Source organism: Microtus pennsylvanicus, chromosome 4 (genome assembly GCF_037038515.1).
Source record: "Microtus pennsylvanicus isolate mMicPen1 chromosome 4, mMicPen1.hap1, whole genome shotgun sequence".
Taxonomy (NCBI): domain Eukaryota; kingdom Metazoa; phylum Chordata; class Mammalia; order Rodentia; family Cricetidae; genus Microtus; species Microtus pennsylvanicus.
This window is the reverse complement of record NC_134582.1, coordinates 40,779,241-40,796,295: the sequence shown is the minus strand read 5'-3', so window position 1 is coordinate 40,796,295 and position 17,055 is coordinate 40,779,241. Positions and strand designations below refer to the sequence as shown.

Here is a 17,055-nt window from a genome sequence, read left to right as displayed (position 1 = left end):
GATCCAGTGTTGGGACTAAGGGTGTGTGCCACTACCACCTGGTTGTAGGATAAGTTTAAAAAAATATTTTATTTTTTGAGATAGGGTCTCATATATCCCAGGCCTAAGATAACTTTGAGCTTTGCTCTTTCTGCATCCACCTCCAGAGTGGTATCATTACATATGTTACCATACCCTGTACTGGGAACTGAACTAGGGCCTTAGATATGCCAGGAAAACGCACTCTGAACTACACTCCCAGCACATACATCTTTATTTAAACTAAAATTTTAGTCATCTGTGTTGAAGGTGACCTCAGAGATCCTCTTGCCTTTTACCTCTAGAGTGCTGGGATTAAAAGCATGCATTACCACCACCCAACTGGAAAACAGATTTTTATGTACAAATATAGGTAGTCTTTAGTCCAGTACCAGGAACAGAAATATCTTCCAACTTATTAAAGAAATATTTTTTATTTTTATCAGCTATAAAGTTGGCTTAGTGGTTAAAAGCACTTTCTTGTAGAGAACCTGGATTTGATTCCCACCACAAACAGCAGTTCACAATCATCTAGAACTCCAGTTTCAGGACATACATGATACACAGATATATATGCAATCAAAACATTCGTACATATAAAATATATCTAAAAAATGATTTATTTTTATTTTATGTATCTGTCTGCACCATGTGCATGATTGGTGACTACGAAAGCTAACAGGGGATGTTGGATTCTGAGCTAGCTAGTTTACTGTCAGCCTTACACAGGCTAGAGTCCCTGGTGAAGTGGGAACCTCAATTGAAAAATGGCTCTATGCTAGTTCCAGGACAGGCACCAAAAACCACAGAGAACCCCTGCCTTGAAAATCAAAAACAAACAAATAAACATAAAATAAAATAAAAAATAAATAAAAGAAATAAGGCTCTATAAAATTTAGTTGTAGATGCGCCACTGAGTGTGCATTGGTGGTACACACCTCTAATCCTAGCATTTGGCAGATAGATCTCTGTGAGTTTGAGGCCAGACTGGTCTACAGAGCAAGTGCCAGAACAGGCTCCAAAGCTACACAGAGAGAACCCCTGTCTTGAAAAAAAAATAATAATTCAGCTGTAGACAAGCCTGTAGAACATTTTCATAATTAGCAATAGTTGGGGAGGACCCAGCCCATTGTGGGTTGGTACCACCCCTGGGATGGTGGTCCTAAGTTCTATAAGAAAGCAGACTGAGCAATCCATGTTGAACAAGATAGTAAACAGCACTCCACCATAGCCTCTGCATCCATTTTTATCTCTAAGTTCCTACCCTGTCTTTCTTCATTGATATATTATGATGTAGAAGTGTAAGCCAAGTAAACCTTTTCCTTCCCCAAGTTGCTTTTGGTCATGGTGTTTCATTACAGCATAGTAACCCTAACTAAGATGGATCTCCTGGAACTAGAATTATAGTAGTTATAAGCTGCCATACGAGTTCGGGGAACTGAACCTGGGTCCTATGCAAGAGTAGCTCTTAATTGCTGGCTATCTCTCTCTGACTCCTGTTTTTCAACTTTTAAATTTTACTTTATTCTACAAACGGAATGACTTAAAAATCTTTTATTTATAAATAATTGTAAATTTACATCAGAATTATCCAGGTAGCACCCACAGCATTCATGATGCCTGCCTAAATGTGTTATTGAGGATTTTTCCCATATACTTTCATTATATGCCCACACCACATTATTTTTAAAGTCATTGCTCTCATAAACCATAGCCCTTTATCTCTTTGCAATTTCTAGGAATAAGAATTTTTTTTTTAAGGAGCTGGAGATTAAGCTTAGTTTGTAGAGTGCTGGTCAAAACACCTGTAAACAGAGACTATTCATTTGTTTCCTGGTTGCCCAGACCTGAATAATAACACAAAAACTTTATTAATTACAACACTAGGCATGTTCCAAGCTAACTCTTATATCTTGAATTAACCCATTTCTATTCATTTGTGTATCGCCACAAGGTGGCCTACTGGTAACATTCTGGTGTCTGTCTCAGCAAGCTACGGGAGCGTCTCCTTGACTTTGCCTACTCTATATATCTCTGTTTGGATTTCCCGCCTGGCTTTACTCTGCTAAGCTATTGGCTGAAACAGCTTCTTACCTGCCTCAAATAACTACAAATATTTGTGTTTGAACACTAGTAACATATTAAATCATATTTGATGGTGTACATGCTTGTAATCCCAGCATTTGCGTGGCAGGGTCAGAGGAATCAAAAGTTTATTTGTCATCCTTGGCTATATAGTGAATTCAAGGACAATAAATAGGATGAAACAAGGGATACATGACATCTTGTCTCAATAAAAAGCTGGAGAGATTGTTCAGTTGGTAAAGTGCTTGCTCTGTAAACATGGGGGCCATTTAGATTTTGCCCGCCCCCTCCCCCCAACCTTTATACAAAACCCTAGCTGTTATGCCTGTAACACCAGTAACCTGGAGGATGCCTGGAGCTTGCTGGATACCAGTCTGGTGGTACCAGCGAGCTCCAGGTTTAGAGAGAGCCTGTATCGAAGAATAAGGTGGGGAGTCATAGAGGAAGATACCAGACATAGACTTTTAGCCTCTACATTTATACACTCATGTGGTATCCCCACCTGTGTACACACACACATACACACACATGCTTTAGGATAACTATAGCACCATTATCAGTTTCAATATATTTAATTTTGATGTCATGTACTATTTCAGTTTTATTAGTTTACCCAGCAGTGTTCCTTATTTATAGTCTGTTCTTTTCCTTTTGTATGGAATCATTCTGGATTTGTGTGTTGTTTAGTTGTCATTTCTGATTCACTTTAAACATTTTTTGAGATTTATTTTTGTTTTGCGTATGGGTATTTTGCCTCCATGTATGTCTGTACCATGTGTATGTGTGTATGTGGTTCCTGAAGAGAGTATTGGAGCCCTTGAAACCTGAGTTAAAGACAGTTAGCCATCATGTGGGTACTGAGAATCAAACTTAGGTCCTCTGGAAGAGCAGCCAGCGCTATTAATCAAATACTATATAACTGAACTGATCTGACAAAATGTGACTTTTAAATTAAGATCAGCTAACACTATATCACTTACTTTGTTCTTACATGGTGCTCCATAATTTTTTTTATGTATACTTTTTAAAATTATTATTTTATGTGTTTGGGTATTTTGCCTACATGTGTGTCTGTACACCATGTAAATATAGTGAATATACTCCCTCAGAGGCAAGAAGAGGGTGTTGGGTCCTCTGGGACTGGAGTTACAGGCGGTTTGAGTTGCCATGTGGGTGCTCTGAATTGAACCCAAGTTCTCTGGAAGAATAACCAGTGCTTTTAACCACTGAGCAATCTCTTCAGTCCCCAACGTACATTTTTTTGAGGCAGGGTTTCATGCAGGCCTTGAACTCCTGATTTGTCTGCCTCCACTTTCCAAATGCTAGGCTTCAAGGTGTATACTGCTGAGCCTGGCTCAAAAAGTCTTTAAAAAGTAGGCTAGTGAGGTTTTTGGTGTGTCTTTTCAATCAGGAAAAATGGAGATCTTCCTTGCATATAGTACAAAAATTTTTCTTTCGTGCTTTATGGTATATAATTTATAATATTTGGTATAGGTTAAATGTTTTATAACATTTTTTTTAATGACAGCCTTTTTCTATAATCAGAGCAGGTATTCACTGACTTAGGAGAATCTGTTTCAATGACAATTGATTTGAATATTAACAAAAGTGATACTCACTTGGAGTTGAAGAGATGAGGGCTCAGTTGATAGAGCATTGCCATTCTTCATAAGCTTCCCAACTCCCACATTAGATGGTACACCTGCAACTCCAGCTCTAGGGAACCTTCTAGCCTCTCCAGGTACCATCCACTCATATGGGACATATTCATATATGCAGGAACTCACACAAAAATAAATCTTCTTTAAAAATTCTATTTTGTCTTAAAAGAAGAGTTAAAAAAAATCATTACAAAGTTCCATTTGGAGTATCCTAATTTTGAAAACTGAAAAGTGGGTAATATGAGCTTATATCTGGAACTCTCCTGATTGGCAGTTGTCTGGTATTTCTTGTTCCTAAGATTTGTGATTACTGGTATAAACAATAGTTCATACAGCTACACGTAAATGTAAAGGTTGAATGCCTCATCTGCTCAGTTGCTGCTTTTACAGTGAATGACTTGGTCAGAAACAAATCTCAGGATTAGTCATCTTAACTTCTTGAGCCTCAGCTGCATTGTACTGCCAGTTGTATTTATAATTAGATTATTGGCCACAGGGGAAACAGGCAAGAGAATTTGGACCATTGACACAGCTCATCCTGGTGCTGAAAAACAATAGAAGATGTGTGCTGTAGTTTATGCTGCACACAGCATTTGTTCCTTTTTACCAAACTTCCCAAGATTTTAATTTGTGAAGAAACCCTATTTGTTCTTTGGGGTTATTATCTAGATTCAGCTTGTTGCTTCTTGGTGGATTAATGTATCATTATGTTCCTTGTAAATTGCTAGAGGAAATGGACTTTTGGATCCAGCTGGATGAGTGTGTATAGTCTCTGCTGTCATATTGTGGCTGCCATTACTATGCTGTCTGCATTTTCTTAAATTGTTTCCTTCTGGTCCATTCACTCATTTTCTGATTTTGATATTAATAAGTAAGAAGCTTATGCATTATCTGGAAATTAGTTTAGTTCTTAAAATTTTGATTCATTTGTATGTGGTGCTGAGAATCACAAACCCAAAGCCTTGTGCTTGCTATCAGGCATTCTGCTACTGAGCTAGGCCCCGGCCTCCCTCCTCCCCCTTTTTTTGTTTTGTTTGTTTGTTTTAATTTTGAGGGTCTTATGATATCCAAGGTTGCCTTGAATTCATGATTCTTTTGTCTTAGTCTCCAAAGTGCTCAATAGGATTGCTTTTGCATGTTTACCATACCTGGCCCAAACTAACTTACTTATTCTGATTTGAGACAGGCTTTGCTAGATAGACTGGGCTGGGGTTAAGGCTTGCACAGCCACCACAGCCCAAACTTTATTAATTAAGTTTTGTTTATTTTATATTTTTGGTTTTTTGAGGCAGGGTTTCTTTTATTCCTGGCTGTTCTGAATCTTGATATGTAAACCAGGCCAGCCTCAAATCACAGAGATCCGCCTGCCTTTCTCTCTCCAGTGCTGGGATTAAAGGATGTGCAACACAATTCCCAGTTTTATTGTTGTTTGAAATTAAGAAGATATAAACTATTGTATTGTATTGTCCTTAATGATTGCTAGTTATCCTGTCTTGGTTTAGAGAATGACATGCTTATTTTCTTCTTATAATACAGTTATCTATTCTACGTCAACATCAAAGTTAGCATGCTGCTTTTAAAAAAATACATATTACTATTTTTTTAAAAAAATTAAAATATAAAAGCCTTGTTGTTTAGCTCTGGGGGTCGGGAACTCATTATATTGATAGGCTAGCTTTAACATTATCGGCAGTCCTTCTGCCTCAGCCCTTTCAAATGTAGAGGTGACAAGTATGAGCTACCAGACCTGACTTTTTTTTTTTTAAAGATAGGGCTTTAAACATAATAATAAAGACAGGTTGGCCTTAAACATAATAATCTTTTTGTCTCAATCATGTGATTGTACCACCAAAGCCAGGCAACATACCCTGTTTTGAATTAATGTGAGCCTGCTTTTTACTTTTTTTTTTTGTTTTGGAAATGGCTTTAAACAGAATGTTAAGTACATATCTAATGATCTGTCAATAAATGATATAACTTGAGTGTTTATCTTTGTTTTTGAGGGGAGGGGTGGGTTTTCTTTTGTTTGTTTTGAGACAGGGTCTTGGGATGCCCCACCTTTACCTCTTAGTTGTTGGAATTACAAGTGTGTGGGGCCAGAGTGAGGCCACAGCATTTCAGTATATTTATGCCCTCTCTTATACTAGAAAGAGTTATCGTTTATCTGAGTTTTATAATTTATAGAGAAACTGATCTCTTTTGGGATGGGGTTTTTGAGACAAGGTTTCTCTGTCTATCTCTGGCTGTCCTGGAACTCACTCTGTATAACAGGCTGGCTTAGAACTCACAAGTATCTGCCTGCCTCTGCCTTCTGATTAAAGGTGTATGCAACCATTGCCCAACAAGGAGCTGATCTTATTTTTAACAAATCTCACAGGTATTTCAAGAGCCAGCAGAAGAAGAACGAGATGGTAGAAAGAAGAAATATCCTAGTCCCCAGAAGAGTCGTTCAGAATCCAGTGAGCGAAGGTTTGTATTTGTCTCTGAATAGTAAGATATGAAAGTCATTTCAGTATGCAAAGTTAGTTGCATAGCATTTATGGTCTTTGTCCCAATGTCCTCTAAAGCAACGAGGGTAAGAGTGTTGCCTTCTTTCCATTCTATCTTTTGCTGTTGTCTTAGCTTCTGTGTCTGAAAAACAGTCATTATTTGCTTTCCCCAAGAGCACAGGGGTGGGAGCAGTCTCCTCAGAGAATTATAATGAAATGTTCCATTTGTTTAGGGGTGCTCCGTGTTAAAATTGTTCATGCTAGCATATGCCAAAAGAGGTATTGTTTGGCAGAAATGTTCACCTTTGCTCACAAGGTGGTCTTTGTTTAGGAAGACTTGTTTTGAGCCTTCTACTCTTTGTCTTTCTGATTTCTGTCTTCTCTCCCACTTTTCTTCATACGTTGGTTTACCTCTTCTTTTTCGTTTCTCCCTACCCTGAGTTCTTGAAGTGGAAAGCCCTTCCCCCTTTTAATAATGGTTAGAAGAATTAGTGGTAGTTTTGAGGCATTCTAAAATAGACATTATGAATTGTGGTGACTTAAAGAGAGTATTTTATTCTCTGGACTTGCGCACAGATCTCATTTCTAGAGTCTACGTATGGCTTTTATATCTGTGTATTATAGGACTCGTGAGAAGAAGAGAGAAGATGGCAAGTGGAGAGACTATGAGCGGTACTACGAGCGGAACGAGCTGTACCGTGAGAAGTATGACTGGAGAAGGGGCAGGAGCAAGAGCCGGAGCAGGAGCCGCAGCAGGGGCCGCAGCAAAGACCGAGATCCAAACAGGAGTGTTGGTGAGTAGGCGACAGCCCCAAAAGCTTACTTGACAGAGGTGGGAGAAACGGGAAAACTGGAATTGTCTCCAAAAGCTGAATATTGATCTCTTACAAAGACAGTGCTAATCTTGTATACCCTTGGAATTAAGGCCGTTTTTAAAAGTTATTCCTAAATTATTATAGTATATGTATATATATATAAAGATTTAAATCATTTTTATAATTGATACAAATGTCTTTTTAATTAGTGACAACAGCACTTGAGTATAAAAAGGTTGTCTTTTGTTTTGTTGGTTTTCCCTGAAAGTAATTGAATTGACTTGCTATGAGGTTGCCCAGTGTTTATAAAAAGAAAAATACTAAAATGCCAGTGGGAAAACTGACCTATCTCTGTCAGTGCCCTTGTTGGTGATAGTGTAAAACCTGTTTTCACAAGTCTGTTGAGATATGCCGAGGTGGCAATGTTCCTGCTTTTAGAATATGCTACTAGTGAATGTTCTTAGGGTGTGGATCTTTCAGTAAGTGTAGGCTAATGTTTTCAGCATTGTTGATCTGAGAGAAGTGTAGTTTAAATATGTAAATATGTGACCTCTCTTGTTTTCTTTCTCTCTCTAAAACAGAACACAGGGAAAGATCAAAGTTTAAGAGTGAAAGAAATGACCTGGAGAGCTCCTATGTGCCTGTGTCTGCTCCTCCTGCAAACTCTTCTGAGCAGTACTCCTCTGGGGCACAGTCTATTCCCAGCACTGTCACTGTGATCGCACCTGCTCACCATTCTGAAAACACAACCGAGAGCTGGTCTAATTACTATAACAATCATAGCTCTTCCAATTCTTTTGGTCGAAACCCACCACCAAAGAGGCGCTGCAGAGATTATGATGGTAAAGATTGCCTTCTCTTTTGTATGTGCTGTTCCTATCTAGGAAAGCAAGTGTTGCAGATATGGCATGGGTGCTCCTCAGCAATTTGCCTTATTTTACTGGTGTTTTCTTAATACACCATGTGTGTTCACTTACAGTTTCTTGAAAATAACTCCATACTGACATGTAAAGAACTTCCTTCGTTGTTTTTGAGGCTCTTTTATAGTATTCTATATGTATGAAAATATGTTTAACCCATTTATCATAAATATGCACTTAGGTCCTTTCCAGCATTTTCAGTTATAAGCAGTTCTACAATAAATAGCCTTGTTTACCTTGCCTTATAGAAATTTAATGTTAAAATCTTGTTTAAATTGATGAATAGTATACATAGTTATAGCATACAACAAGATTTCAGCACATGTATACTGTATATAGTAATCAAATCAGGGTAACTAGCATGTTTATAACCTCAAACTTATTTCTTGATGTTGGGAATGCTCATGATCTTCTCTATCAACTATTTGAAAACAATTGCCAACTATAATTATTTTGTTGTACTAGAACATTATGATTCATTTCTTCTATCTACTTGAGTATTTTTAATTTAAGCCATATATATATCAAGAATGGTCACTTTAAAATAATACCATGAAATAGATAATTGAAATAAATGATTAGTTTAAGACTTTTATTCCTTTCTATCAAACCTTTGGTAAATGGATATTTGGTAAACTATCTAGTATTTTTATTATTTAAAAAAAACCCTAAAACCTTTCTTTTTGAAATGAGTATCTTATTATGTAGCCAAGACTTGCCTCACATGTGCATGTAACTCAGATTGGCCTCAAACTTGCAATCCTCCTGCCTCAGCCTCTAGAGTGCTAGGACTACAGGAGTCACTACCACACTTATTTTTTTATAAAAATTTAACAATTTGGTTAATCTATAGTAGCTACTTAGTAGCCTGTGTGTTGTAAAATTTCAATACGTCATAATCTCAGAGAGCACAGACTGTGCTTGCCTCTACCTCAAGGTTGTATGGTCACTAACAGGCGAGCCCTAAGGAGATTGTTCTACGTCTTAGAAAAAAACTACAATGTAAATTAGGATGTTGAGTTTTCTGGAATTTGTTTTATTCTTTGAACTCTAAGTAGATCGTAATAAGGTTTTTGTTTTTGTTTCTTTAATTTTAATTCTTACAGAAAGAGGATTTTGTGTACTTGGTGACCTTTGTCAGTTTGATCATGGAAATGATCCTCTAGTTGTTGATGAAGTTGCTCTGCCAAGTATGATTCCTTTCCCACCCCCTCCTCCTGGGCTTCCTCCTCCACCACCTCCCGGAATGTTAATGCCTCCAATGCCAGGTCCAGGCCCAGGCCCTGGTCCTGGCCCTGGTCCTGGTCCCGGCCCAGGCCCAGGCCCTGGCCATAGTATGAGACTTCCTGTTCCTCAAGGACATGGTCAGCCTCCACCTTCTGTTGTGCTTCCCATACCAAGTAAGTATGTGTTGGTTGAATCTTGTTGTTGGTTTTTTTTTTTTTTTGATGAGTTGTATTTAGAAGACCCTCATCCCTTTTGCTAACTATTAAAATGCTTGAAAAACAGTAATGGAATGTGAAATATACTTCCATAGTTAAGATGTTCTTACTTTCTGCCATTCTTTTTTGTACCTGCAGTGTGCCCATTGTCTGTAGTAGCCCACCTTGTGTTGACCTGGAGACAAAACCTTGTTAGTATATTAAGATGTTAGCAAAGAAACATGCTGGGAGGTTTATGGATTTTTCTTAGTATTTAAAGAAAAGCTCTTCAAGAATATTAAAATAATAAAATTTTTTTTAAATTATAGACTCTTTAGAGGATGAATATTAATTTAGGCAATATTTGTCTAATTGCCCTCAGTCAACTTTGATTAATTCTCATTATAATGTTTTGGGTTGATTTGGGTTTTTTTGTTTGTTTCGTTTTTTTTTGAGACAGGGTTCTCTGTGTAACAGTCCTGGCTGTCCTGGAACTCACTTTGTGGACCAGGATGGCCTTGAACTCACTTGAGATCCACCTGTCTCTGTCTCCCAAGTGCTGGGGGATTACAGGCATGCACTACCATCACTAGATTTGAGTTGGTTTGTTTTTGTGGGAGTAAATTCTAAATGCCATGCCATCTTAACTGTGTATTTCCATGTGGATTTCTTTACTGAAAAAGACTTTGTGTTTTGTTTTTTTTAAATAGGCATTTATTGCAGCCACCCAAATCAAGAGTAAGAAATGTTTAAAAATGGCCATTTAAGTGCCTGGGAAGATGGCTTAGTCAGTAAGAGTACTCGTTGTATAAGCATGAGGATCTGAGTTCAAAATCCCCTTTTAATGTGTTGACATTAAAAGCTAGACGTGGCTCTGTGCCTGTAACTCATCTCTGAGGGTGTACAGTAGAGGCAGGAGGATTGCTGGGGTTGTTGTCTGCCAGCCTAGCTGTGGGTTTAGTGAGAGAATCTAGAGGGAATAAGGTAGTTTGATACCATTCTCTGACCTCTGTATACATGCATGGTTGTGTGTATACCTTAATGCCTCCCACACAAACATAAGAAGTATTAGTGGTTGCTATGGGTGTGTTTACCCAGCACTCTGGAATCTGAGCAGATAATCAAGGTAAGGTTATGACTATAGCAAGAATAAGGGATAAGACTAAATTTTTAAATTCAATTGGAAAAACTTACAGAATGAATTATTTATGTACATGTAAAGGTCTAAGAATATATCTACTTACAGATATTTAACATTCCATTATTAAAGAGTAGCAAATTATTACCTTAAAAATTATTATCATTTAATTTAAGGAGTATTTCTCTTCCTGGTACTAGGAATAGAACTTAGGGCTCCACTTATGCCTAGGCGAGCACTCCCCACTCAGGTTTAGCCTCAGCCCCTTTCAATTTACTTTCATCAGGGTCTCACTAAGTTGTCCAGACTGGCTTTGAAGTAGTTGTAGTCCAGGCAGGCTTTGAACTTGAGATCTTCTTGTTATATATAACCTTCTATGTAACCGAGATTCCAGGCCTGCATCATCTGGTTCTCTCTTTTTCTTCTCCCAGTTCTTGGGATTGAACCCACAACTTCATGCATTCTGGGCAAATTTTCAGCCTCTGAACTTTATCCCCAGCACCTATTTTCTTTTCTTTCTTTTTTTTTTTTTAAAGCACTTTATTTTAGGGCTGTGTTATAGCTCAGTACTATAGTGCTTGACTATGTGAGGACCTGATTTTTGTCCCCAGCATCAAAGCTATAACCAAAACAGTTAGGAAAAATAATTTAGCACAGTCCTAACATATGCCCATCACTAAGCTTCCCTGTAGTAAAGTATGCAACACATTAAAGTTGGTACAAAGGATTGGCAGGATGACTCAGCAGGTAAGGTACTTGCTGTGTAAACCTGGATATCCAAGTTCAATCCTTAGAACACATATAAAAATAGGAAGAACTGAATACATAGATTTGTCTTCTGACCACCTCATGCATGCTATGGCTAACCTACCCTTTATTAATAATAATAATAAATAACAACAACGGTAACAATAACAACAACAGTAATCATAAAATGTGCCATGAAGTGGCTCAGCAAATCAAGGAGCTTGCCACCTTCATGACTTGAATTTCATCTATGGTATCTATGTGGTCAAAGGAGAACCAACTACCTTAGCTTGTCCTCTGACCTCCACGTGTATTCTGTGAGCTTACATACGTGGATACACACACACACACACACACTCAATAAAAATTTAAAAGTTGCTAATAATATAAAAGGATTTAATAGAGTTTTTTTTTTTTTCAAGGTTTGCTTTTTGGGAATGGTGGTGCTGGGGATTACACCTCACAGGGCTCTACTTGTGCTTTGTGTCCTAGTTTTCTTTTTGTTGTTTTAATAAAATAGTGACTGAAACTGGGGTTTGGGAGTAAAAAGGGTTTGTTTCAGTATAGAGCTTACAATCAGTCCATCAGTGAGGAGAGCCAAGGCAGAACTGTAGCAGAGACAAAGATGGAATGCTCCATACTGGCCTGTTTTGCTACATTTCTTATACATCCCAAGACCAACAGTGGGTGGGGCCCTCCTACTCAATGAACAATCAGGAAACTTTCCATAGACATGCCCACAGACCAGTCTAGTGGAGGCAGTTCTCCGTTTAAGGGTCTCTCTTCCTAGGTCATTAGCTCGTTGTGAAGTTGAAAGAACTAACCACTACACTAGGCAAACACTTTACCATTGATCTCCAACCCGTAACTTAGCAACTGTGAATACTAAATATTGATTGAAGGGGATCAAGAGATAGCTTAGCAGTTAAGAGTAGTTGTTGCTCTTCCTGAGGACCTGGGTTCCATTCCCAGCACTCACATGGTAGCTCACAACCATTCATAACTAGTTCCAGGGGATCTGATGCCCTCTCCTACCTCTACAAGCACCTGGTACAATTTTATATGATGTACATACATGGACAAAAAATTCATACATGTAAGTTAATTAAGTCAATGTTAAAAAAGCTTAGAAAGAAAACACATTACTTCTACGATATGTGTTGAAGTGATTTTATTCTCTTCTTAAGCTTTTCTCTTTATTTACCTATTAAATTTAATTTGTTATTGGGATACTGGCAGTTGACCTCAGGATCTTGCAAATGCCAGGCAAACACCAGACATGGCTGTTGACTGAGCTTTCTGTTGTGCGGATCCTGCAGTCGTTAAGTCCCAAAGAAATCACACAGAGGTCTACATTAATTATAAACTGATTGGCCTAGTATCTCAGGCTTCTATTAACTCTTATAACTTATATTAGCCCATAATTCTTGTCTGTGTTAGCAACATGGCTTGGTACCTTATTCGGCGAGGCAGTCACATCTTGCTTCTTCTGCATCTGGATCACGACTGCAGACTGCACTCCCTCTTCTCAGCATTCTCGTCGCCCTGTCTCTACTTCCTGTCTGGCTACTGGCCAATCAAAATTGAGAAGATAAAAGACCATTGTCCCATAGCACACGACCACTGAGCTACATACATCCTTACAATCCTTAATCCCCTATTTTAGAAATGGGGATATTAAACTTCTGATCTGCCTCCACTTGCAATTACAGACAATTACATGTCATTATGCTGGGCTTCAAATCAAAGTTTTGTTCCTGTTAAGCAAGCACTCCATCATCTGAACTATATCTCCAACCTAACCCTTCACTTTAAAAAAAAATTTTTTTTTAATTTTTATTTCTTTTGGTGACAGAATCTCTGTATAATTCTGGCTGGCCTGGAACTCCTATGTAGGCCAGACTGGCCTTAAACTTACAGAGGTCTGCTTGTCTCTGCCTCTCAAGTGCTGGAATTAAAGGCGCAAGCAACCATGGCCCAGCCTCACTGTATCTTTTTCCATTGTATTCACAACTGCAAATTCATAAGTATGTTTATTGCTCACTTAATGCTTAAGCCATCTACTGTTCCTTACGTCCTTTCTGCCATCCTCATGTCTGCCTGCAGTGACCCCTACTCCCGCTTTCCTTCATTTGTGATAAGCCTTGCCTGTTGGAGAACTAAGACTCATCAGGATTGTTAAGTTTGAATAAATTAGTATTAGTATCATGCTCTTACTAGTAATTATTTATCATGTACTTGTTACTTTTCTTGGTATTCTATAGGACCTCCCATTTCACAGTCAAGCTTAATAAACAGCCGTGACCAGCCTGGGACAAGTGCAGTGCCCAATCTTGCACCAGTGGGAGCAAGACTACCTCCTCCTTTACCCCAGAACCTCCTTTATACAGTATCAGAAAGTAAGTAAATGTCACTTCAAGAAATTCTTAGTGTTTTTTTTTAATTAAACACATCAGTTTTTCATACACATGAAGATGATGGACAGTAAGTGGAGTGTCACCTGCAGTTGTGGCTTTTGGGCCTAGTAGGACAGGGGCAGGGTATCTTTCTGTGTTCTGATGAAGACTCTTGTGTGTAGCTTCTAGGAATGCAGCCTGTAAAGGATGGCAGTCCAGACTGGGCCATGTACAATTCCAGTACCTTACCGTGAGCTGCTGAGTGTAGCTTTCCATCCAGTCATACAATTCTGGTTTAAGGCTGGGGTCTTGTGGTTTTGGCTGCAACTCTGTGGTGTCATTTCTACCTGACCTGGTGTTCGCATGATGTCTAGGGCAGTCTGGGGACTTGGAGGGAGATAAACTGAGCCAAAATGTGTTTTTGATGGGTTGTCAAGATGGTGGATAAAAGGCAGTTGCCATCAAACCTCAGAACCTGAGTTTGATCCCTGGGTCCTCATGGTGGAAGGAGAAAAGGGACTCTTTTCAAGTTGTCCTCTGATCTCCACACATGCATTGTGGCACTGTGTGATACACCAAAATTGCTATTCTTGCTGGGCAGTGGTTGCACACATCTTTAATCCCAGCACTTGGGAGGCAGATGCAGGTGGATCTCTGAGTTCAAGGCCAGTCCAGTCTGTGTAGGAGTTCTAAGACAGTCAGAGCTGTTACACAGAGAAACCCTGTCTCAAGATGGTGGGGGAGAAGAAAGCTTATTATCGTGGGATGCATAGCAAGCACAAAGCGACTATGTCATGGCTGTATTTTAATTTTGTGTGCTGGGTGGGGAGAAGCAAGGAGCCCTCTGGTGCTGTACACTGGCAGTATAGAGTCTCTTCATAATGACTGCTTCAGTCACAGCATTGTACTTTTGCTAATGTGTAAAACATGTCGCCTGTCTTCTAAGAAGTGTACAAGAATCAGGTAAAATATGTCTAATAGTTGAAGTGAAGATAGAAAACATATAAATTAGTGTTTTAGCACATTTAAATTTTTGTGTTTAATTTTAAATTGTTTCCTTTGATTTATACCTTTTAAAAAACCAAGTGCCTGGTTGATTTTGTTTATTTTTTCAAGACAAGATTTCTCTGTGTAGTCTTGGCTATCTTAGAACTGGTCCTCTAGACCAGACTGGCCTCGAACTCAGAGATCCGCCTGCCCTTGTCTCCTGAGTGCTGGGATTACCCAACCTGGCTTGATATATATACACACATACATATGTACATAAATATATGTAATTTTTAAAGGTGTCTTTTAGAAATATATTTTAAAAGTTAATTAAGCCAGGCATGATGGAGTACTCCTATAAATCCCAGCACTTGGGAGGTAGAGGCAAGAGGATCAAGAGTTCATGGCCAATCTCAGCCACATAGCAAGTATGAGGCTGCCATGGGCGACTCGAGTCACTGTCTCAAAAAACCAAAAGCAATCAAAAAAGTGGTTGTTTTACATTGTCAGAATATGAGCTTTCCTTTACAGAAGTGATGGTATGTTTGTTTTTTGTATATCCATGCTTATAAATTTGCTTTACCTTGGAAATGTTTCCTCATTTCTTCCATGTTGCAGAGGCAAGCACGTAAAGTAGTTGGGCCTAGTCTAAGATCCTGGTGCTTTTCTCTTTTTCTCTCATCTTCTCTCTTCTTCATGTAGGCCAAGTTAATTCACTTTTGTACTTCAGTTTCCTTTTCCAAAGTGAAACTAATGTTACTTCATTTCTTCTTCTGAAGAAAAATGAATTTATATTCCTGTAAGGCATCTAACATGTCTTTGGCATCTAGTAACCTGTAAAGGATTAATTATATTCTATGTAGTTACTATTTTCTTGTCAGATTTCAACCTCTCAGAATAAAGCCTACACTTAAATCTCGGCCTTTACTCTTGTCTTTGTTGTTGGGTACAATATCCAAACACTCATGTTGACATTGTCGTATGACTGACACATTGCTACCCCACCCCTCATAAATGATAGTAGGCTTGCATGGGTCTCTAGCATGCAAGGAAGCCCCAACCTTGCTTTGCTTTTTAAAAAACCTCGTTCATCAAGATCCTTTGAAGTTTTTCCTTCACTATATTTCCACCAGAACCTCTCCTTTTATTCACATTTGGCTTGCTGCGCATTTGGATCCTTGGACACCATTATGCTTGTTTAGGCCCCTTCGCCAAGGTATAGCACATAATGTTGAGTGAATACCCCTCAGGCTTTGTCATGAGAACTCTTCATTGGTTAGCTAATGAATCGTCAGAGACTCCTGATTTACTTCTTCTTCCCTAATCTTTTTCCAGCTTGAATAGTGACCATGCTCCTGCTGTGACTCAACTTGCCCTTTCTTCTTTCCTGATGCATATGTGCTTTCTCTTCTGCTTCAAGGTTCAAGTCTAAGTAGTTGAGAAATACTCATCTCCTGTTTCGCATTCTTACTTAACATGTAAGCATTTGTTTCATAGTAGTGCGTACTTAAATATAGGTCTGTTTGATTTTCCATTTATGACTATAAATCAGAAATTTATCTGACATTTTCTCCTGGTCTTCTGATTTTTCTCATGGTCTCCTGATTTTTAACTTCTTAACAGTACAGCTTTGTTTTGTTGTTGCTATCAGTGTTTTAACTTATGGGAAATAACAAGTAGACATAAAAATGAAGAAATATTAGAACAACCTCAGGTATGTGCAGTATAGCAAAGGGCCCTGTACCTTTTATCCAGCTTCAGTAGTGACCAGTGTGCCGGTTAACTCTTTAGCATTTCTGTTAGTCAGCTCTTAACAGTTAAAAGTGACTTTTGTACTTAAAACCTAAATTTATTGCAGTCTATGGCATACTTTTATATTGTTAAATTTAGTGTTGAGTCATAGTAAAAATTCTGCTTTAAAAAAACTCTGGCAGTTATTCATTTGTTGTTATACCAAATTGTACATTATGACATACGCAGTAAATACTCTATTTGGTGTTACTGAGACAGGGTTTTTCTACATATACCTGGCTCTTCTGGAACTCACTATGTAGACCAAACTGTCCTTGAACTCAGAGATCTACTTGCTCCTGCCTCCTAAGTTCTGGAATTAAAACACCATATTCAGGTGCCATTAATTTTTAAAAATTTAGCAGTTGCCAGTAATCCCAGTGACCTATCTTAATTAATATTCATTAATTCATAAAATATTTGTTCAGTGCTTACATGTGCCAGGCATTGTGGTAGATGCTAGGGAGTGAAGACGTGTAAGGTAACAGATTTCAGATGACTTAGCTCATGTCTTTAAAAGAAAGAGTATAATATTTTAGAACAAAATTCCAAACATTTTTTCCAGTCCTAAGACTATTAGGACAAAT

The 17,055-nt window shown here is 38.3% G+C and overlaps 1 protein-coding gene across 4 annotated transcripts in view; it reads left to right on the top strand.

Moving 5' to 3' along the window:
* Rbm27 (RNA binding motif protein 27) overlaps positions 1–17,055 on the top strand; it is a 71,525-nt gene that overhangs the window by 23,207 nt on the left and 31,263 nt on the right. For all 4 annotated transcript variants that reach the window (XM_075968750.1, XM_075968752.1, XM_075968749.1 and 1 more), the window contains exons 4-8: positions 6,142–6,233; positions 6,878–7,047; positions 7,650–7,910; positions 9,095–9,388; positions 13,559–13,693. In XM_075968750.1, coding sequence (XP_075824865.1) covers positions 6,142–6,233; positions 6,878–7,047; positions 7,650–7,910; positions 9,095–9,388; positions 13,559–13,693 — 952 coding nt within the window. The remainder of the gene's footprint in view (positions 1–6,141; positions 6,234–6,877; positions 7,048–7,649; positions 7,911–9,094; positions 9,389–13,558; positions 13,694–17,055) is intronic.